The 7,160-nt window shown below is 44.3% G+C and overlaps 1 protein-coding gene across 3 annotated transcripts in view; it reads right to left on the bottom strand.

The window, feature by feature from the left end:
- Positions 1-7,160, bottom strand: part of FYN (FYN oncogene related to SRC, FGR, YES) — a 298,246-nt gene that overhangs the window by 76,693 nt on the left and 214,393 nt on the right. For 2 of the 3 annotated variants that reach the window (XM_006839921.1, XM_006839923.1), the window contains one exon: positions 542-799. In XM_006839921.1, the coding sequence (XP_006839984.1) occupies positions 542-788 (247 nt within the window). In that variant the 5' untranslated portion in view covers positions 789-799. Of the gene's footprint in view, positions 1-541; positions 800-7,160 lie in introns of those variants that run through there. The other variant, XM_006839922.1, reaches the window with a different exon arrangement.

The raw sequence follows: 7,160 nt of genomic DNA, 5'->3' as shown, positions 1-7,160 counted from the left end.
GTGAGGTTGGCCCAGGATCGGACATTGTTTCATTCTGCTGTGCATGGGGTCGCTATGAGTCGGTTCCGACTCGATGGCACCTGGCAACAACAATGTGGGACACTTTGGTTCAATTCCCAACTAACAAGCACCACCTGTTAGTAGAGGTGTGTGTGTTGCTATGATGCCGAACAAGTTTCAGCAGAGTTTCCAAACTAAGACAAGGAAGAAAGGCCTGGCTATCTACTTCTGAAAATCAGCCACTGAAAACCTTACGGCTCACAATGGTCCCAGTCATAACAAATCATCGGGACAGTGCAGAACTGATTTGTATGGTCCAATGTGCATGGAATTGCCTAAGTCAGGAGCTGATTTAACTGCTGCTAACAACAGACATCTACTAGGGAATGCTATTGTTGTTAAAGGAGAAACTAATCAGAAACCATAATGCAAATTCCTTAGTCAAGGGCAGCTGACTGGAACACAAATGTTCAATTGATAAAAAAATTAAAAGCAGCTGCCCCCCATTTGCTTTCCGCCCTCCACCACCACAGGGGCTTACCTGTTCCTCCTCTTGTACGCAAGGTCCCAGTATGAGACGAAGAGTTCACCCCCCCAAAGACAGTGAGTCCTTGGCCCCCTGCTGCGTGGAAGTTGTTGTAGTTTGGGATGGAGGTCACTCCGAAGCTGGGGTAGTGCTGGGGGGTGGGGTCTGTGCCATAGCGGTACCCAGAGCTCTGGTTCAGGCTGCCATCCCGCTCCTCTGTCAGTTTGGTTGCTTCTTTATCCTTACATTGCACACAGCCCATTATCTAAGTTCCTGTCAAGACAAAAAGGAAGCCCGTCAACTTGAATGCTCTTGTTGCTGAATTACTTCACCACTGAAGAACATAGAGCTCACCCTTGGGTATTTCAGGCCTACAAGGGGAGTGAGCAAAAGCAGAGGCTTCGGGTGATGGGTGGGGGAATCTCTGTCCTCTTTATACTGGACAATCACATTTGCTTCCCATACTTTAGAAAATGAGATCATCAGAGTAAATGTTCACCATCACCATGCAGCAATTTACCTCAAATGAGGCCTAGAACTCTTAAAACTCTATAATACCATACACCTGCTGAAGACAACCCCAAATACTTCTTCGCATTTGAATAAAAACTTCCAACATGGTAAAGGATTCTGAGGAAGAGGGTGCAAATGTGCTGGACAAGTCAGACACAGACTTCAGGGTGCCCACACAAATTACGTACATTTTTATCAATAAGAAGAATAAAAATTAAATAGCTACTGAATAAGCACTGGACTGCTAACCTCAGGTCAGCAGTTCAAACCTATCAGCCGCTCATTGGAAACCCTATACAGGATGGCTATGAATCAGAACCAACTTAACAGCACATAACAACAGGCACGGTAATAAGAAGAGGTCTCAGTATCCTTGCAGCTCGTCACGATAGCCTAGAGTAACGAAAGTATTTATCGCTGCTAACTTTACAAAGCAGTCCTGGTGTGGAGCTGTGGGATAAAGCACTGGACGGCACGGTCGGTGTGAATCACAAGGTGGGCGGTTCATACTCACCACCCGTTCCTTGGAAACCCTACATGGGGTTTGCTAGGAGTCGGAACTGACTCAATGGCGTTTAACAACAACAACTTAAAGTGTATTTTGTGTTGTTGAGAGCATACGCCAAAGCACCAGTTCTATGTGTACAAGTCAGTGCCACGGATTACACTTTGAGCTCTGGCAGCATTCTCACCCTCTGTTTCTGGATTGTTCCTCCTCCAATGACATAAACTTACGGCCCCCTAAGGCTCCTGTCTAATCCTGTAATAGTCAATTTGTTCCCATAGGTTGTTGTTCCTCCCATATGGTGCCATCGAGTCGGTACCGACTCATAGAAAGACAGTAATGCTTTATGGAGACCTTTTTTTATATGGAGTCCTGGTGTGGCACTGTAGGACAAAACACTGGACCACAAGGTTCATTTGAATCCCAATATCGGTATTCAAATCCATTAGCCGCTCCTCAGAAACTGACTTGACAGCACCTCAACAACAGTAACAACAACAATAAACTTGTTTGATTTTCAGAAGACTTCAGTGGGTATTTTTGGTTTAAGGTTTAAAGATTGTCTCAAGGCAATAGGTTTAGGGGCTTATCCAACCTCCATGGCTCCAGAAAGTCTTGAGAATTCAAATTCTGTTCTGAATTCCCCGCTTTGGATCAGGACTCTTCTACAGAATCTTTGATCAGATTGTTCTGTAATGGTAGCTGGGCATCATCCAGTTCTTCTGGTCTCATGAGAAAGGAGGAAGCGGAGGCAGTTAGTTACACATCCCATTTCTTCCTCCCCTTCCTGGTTGCACCCAGCAAATAGAGACCAATAACTGTGTGTTGGCTGGCCACTCACAAACTTTTGTTGTTACTGTAGTTGTAAAGTTCTGACCCATAGCGACCCTGTATAGGGATTCCAAGGAGCAGCTGGTGAGCTTGAACCACCGACCTTGCAGTTCAAACCGACTTTGCAGTCCAGTGCATTAACCCACAGCACCATACAGAGACTCCTGCAAGCTTTTAAGACCCCACTAATTAGGAGGTATAAGAAGCACCAAATAAGTTATAAGGCCAATTAACTGGGATGTCCGATAAAACCTTTGCCCTAAACCTTCAAACTTAGACTCTAAGTCCCATGAAGTGTTTGGTTGTACATACAGCCTCAGCATAAAGCTGCTAATTAACTTTTCAAATTTCCATTTGCTTTTGCCATTTTCAGAAACACTGAAAAAGATTGCTCCCAGGATCTAGAATTAGCAATGGATTAAGAACTTGAGTCTTTGCCACCTCATCCTCCTCCAAACCTACTTCTCCTGGGCTCCTCATTTCAGTAAATGGCACCAACAACTACCCAGTTACTCAAGTCAGAAGCCTGGGACACATCCTTATTTGCTTTTCTTTGTTTACTTCTCACTCTTCCCATTTCACACGCTAGGGTCTAAATATTCTGAGCATTTCAGTTACTGAAAGGGTCCATTTTTTTTCACTCACTCAGGTCTTGGAACAGGGCCTTGAACACTCTTCCCTCTCTTGTTTGATAGACAACAGACCCTCATGCCCCATTCCCGCTGAAAAGCCATCTGTGAGTCCTCTGACCCTGAGCCCCTGGCAGGGTTAATGCTCTTCCTAAGTGATCCCATGGCACCTTCATTTCCCTCACTAAGGCCCCTATCACACCACGTTAAAATGGCCTGCTCACTTATCTCAGAGCCCAAACGGCTGTATGTTCCAGGAGAGCAGGGCCTTGTCCATTTCCATCACAGCTACACTGCTGATGCCTCATACATGGCAAAATAAAACCGCAACAAAAAACCCTAAACCAAGCCAGTTGCTGCTGGGCCAATTCCGATTCATGGCGACCCACGTGTGCCAGATTAGAATTGTACTCCACAGGGTTTTCAATGGCTGGTGTTTTGGATGTAGATCACCAGGCCTTTCTTCTGAGTTGCCTATGGGTAGACTAGAACCTCCATCCTTCTTCGCTCACTCTCAGGTTAGTACCTGAGAGTGAATGATACCTGTTGCACTCCTTAGAGGATTCTAGCCCATTATATTTCTCTTTCATTCCTTCTTTTTCTCTCCATTCTTCTTCCAGGCTTTTATTGGCAGTGTGCTCTGCCATTTTGAATTTATCGATACATTTAGGAAGTACACAATTTAGAAATATAAACTAAGTTGGCTACACCATACCACGTTGGACTGCAATACCATGTCAGGCCGATAGGGGCCAGAACAGGCTATGATACCCCTGCCCAAACTTTGAAAAGCAGTCCATTTGGGACCAAAGAAGTAAATAAGATATACATGACATCATGTGTAATTACATGTATTCACTGGGGAAGGCACAGCTGGCAAGGTACAGTAAGAGGCTTCAGCTGTTTTTTCTAAATTATCTTGACACAGACTCTGGGCGGCACTTCTTCTCTGCTGGACAGGGTGGGTCAGAGGAGCAAGCTTCAGACTGCTCTAAAGCTACCTCGTGCCTTCCATATTGTAATAAACACTTATAGAATCAAAGGTCAGTTCCTGAGAAATGTTTGGAAATGAGCCGCCCGCTGCTGGAGTGTGAGATCACCAAATCTGGAACACATGGACACACAAAATCATTTGGGATGAACTTCAAGTATACCGTGTCCAGGACGCTCTCCAAATTTCAGTAAATGGACATGATTTTAACATGTTTCCAATAGGAAATGTAAACTATCTCCAGGGCAGGATTTATGGAAGAAATTTCATCATTCTTGCTGGTGTTGCTTCATTGTTGTTGTTGTTAGGTGCCATTGAGTCGGTACCGACCCATAGCGACCTTATGCACAGCAGAATGAAACACTGCCCAATCCTGGGCAAACCTTACTACTGTTGCCACACTTAAGTCCATCAATTCTGCCACTTGGCTAATCCATCTCGTTGGGGGTCTTCCTCTTTTTCTCTGACCCTCCACCTTACCAAACATGATATCCTTCTCTAGGGACTGGTCCCTCCTGACAATATGTCCAAAGTATGACAGACAAAGTTTGGCCATCCTGGCCTCCAAGGAGCACTATGGCTTCCAAAGTAAACACCTTGCTCACTTTATATTAACTCATGGTGGAAAGCTGCTCTCTAAGACCAAATCAAACCCACTGCCATCGAGTCGATTCTGAGTCACAATGATGCTTTAGGATAGAGGAGAACTATTCCAGATGGTACTTAATAACAATAGGGTTTCCAAGGCTCGAAATGTTTGCAGTAGCAGACTGACATACTTTTATCTTTAAGGGATTGCTGGGTTTGAACTGCTGACCTCTGGGTTAGCAGCTGAGTTCTTAACCACTGTGCCACCAGGGTTCCTGGAAACTTGTTCCAAGCTCCTACAAAGACCAGACCCAAAATAATTCCTGTCTCAGTTGTCTTTAAAAGGAATTTTACTGACCTAATGCATCAAGTTTGGTAAGGTGGAGGGTCAGAGAAGTCAGAGAAAAAAAAGAAGACCCCAGTGAGATGGATTGGCCAAGTGGCAAGATTGATGGACTCAAGTGTGGCAATGAAAGTGAGGTTGGCCCAGGATTGGGCAGTGTTTCGTTCTGCTGTGCATAGGGTCACTATGAATCGGTACCGACTCAGTGGCACCTAACAACAGCAACAATGCAGTAGAGTACTGGTACAGCTCTGTAGGATAAACCCTAGACTGCTAACTGTAGGGTCACTATGAGATGGAACCTACTCTCTGAGACTTAACAGCAGTGCAATTAGAGGAGCCCTGGTGGCACAGCAGGTTAAGCATTGGGCTGCTAACCAAAAGTGCTGTCAAGTTGGCTCTGACTCAGAGACCCTGTATAGGGTTTCCAAGTAGTGGGGGGCAAGTTTGAATCGCCAGTCTTGCAATTTGAACTGGCCTTATGGTCGAGTGCTTATCCTATCTATAGCAGTACACCAGAACTCCCCAGTGGTAGGCAATTTAAACTCACCAGCTGCTCCTCGGCTGAAAGATGAGGCAGTCTGTTTCTGTAAAGATTCACAGCCTCAGAAACCCAATGAAGTACTTCTACCCTGTCCTACAGGGTTGCTATGAGTGGGTTTGGTTTTTATTTTGGTTTGGAATACGATTAGAGGAAGTGAGAACCAAATCACAGAATCCTATCAATAACACCACTGGCTTTCAGTCTTTGTGACTGCATGAGACACATTAGGGAAAGTCTTGAGTCATTGTCAGTTGTTACAACTCAAAGTGAGGGTGCTGCTGACATTTAGTAGGTAGAGGCCAGGGATGCTGCTAAATACCCTTCAACATCCTACAATACACAAGATAGTCCCCACAACAAAGAATGACCTGGACCAAAAACCGTTCAATGTAGAGCTGGAGAAAACCCTGATCTATACAGAGAACACAACCTACACAAGGTCTTTGAAAAATTCCAACAACTGTCGCCTTTACATGCTTTTTAAAACATTTTGTTAAAGGATTTTATTATGGGTTGAGTGAAAGTTTACATACAGGGCAGATCATCAGTTGTCAGTTTTACACTCAACGAATCACACACCTTGTTTCATTACAATGATTATAAACCGCTCCAAGTACTATCAGGTAACAGTATATTTCTCTACTCACTTTAGCTCTTTAAGAAAAACAACAACAAAAACCACTCAAGCATATATAATAATTTACAATTCCAAAGAGCACATTCTGCAAGTCTGCCTCCTGGCCACCAGCTCTTAGTCCTTCTCTTCTCCATGAATCTAGAGTCCTCAGCCGCTCCCCCTCTCCATGTTCCCCTCTCTGCCTTCATCTCTGGTGTCTCTGCTTCTCTGGATAAGATCCTGCATTCTGCTTGTGCTCTTCTCCCTTGATGGTACTAGGATCCTCGTTTCTGGACTGTAAGATTAACCACTCCCCTGTTTTTATGACAAAACTTCTACTTTTACAATTGTGACAGTCGCAATTAGTCATGATAATAGTTACTATTGAATCATAAGAATCTTATCACCATCTCTTTTCACCAGATTCATTTAGACAAGATGAAAACTATTCAGTAGGAACACTTTCTTCCCCCACACACTCTTAAACTCCCTTTTGAAACCTTGTAAGCCAGTCACTTCGAGCTTTTGTTGCCCCCTCATTTTAGGTTGTCAATGTCTAAGTTGCCTGTCCCTACCTACCCTGTGCACAGAGGGGATAGCATTGATACTTGATGTTAAGACTCCTTCCCAGCTGTTAGTATTTAGAGTTACCACCCTCCATGAGTAAACATCAGGTTTATCAAATTGTATTAATTTACCCTTGTTTCCTTTATCCGACCCATAGTGAGCTTAAGCACAACAAAAGAAACATTGCCTGATCCTGAGCCAACCTCACTATTGTTGACACGCTTGATTCCATTGATGCTGCCACTTGGCCAATCCATCTTACTGGAGGTCTTCCTCTTTTTCTCTGACCCTCCACCTTACCAAACATGATATCCTTCTCCAGTGACTGGTCCCTCCCAACAATATGTGTGAAGTATGAGAGATGAAGTTTGGCCATCTTGGCCTCCAAGGAGCACTCTGGCTGTACTTTCTCCAAAACAGATCTATTGGTTCTTTTGGCAACCCATGGCACCTTCAATACTCTCCTCCAACACCGTAACTCAAAAGCATCAATTCTTCTACGGTCTT

The sequence above is a fragment of the Chrysochloris asiatica genome, unplaced genomic scaffold, assembly GCF_000296735.1.
Source record: "Chrysochloris asiatica unplaced genomic scaffold, ChrAsi1.0 scaffold00027, whole genome shotgun sequence".
NCBI classification, from domain to species: domain Eukaryota; kingdom Metazoa; phylum Chordata; class Mammalia; order Afrosoricida; family Chrysochloridae; genus Chrysochloris; species Chrysochloris asiatica.
This window is presented reverse-complemented; position numbering and strand designations above follow the sequence as displayed.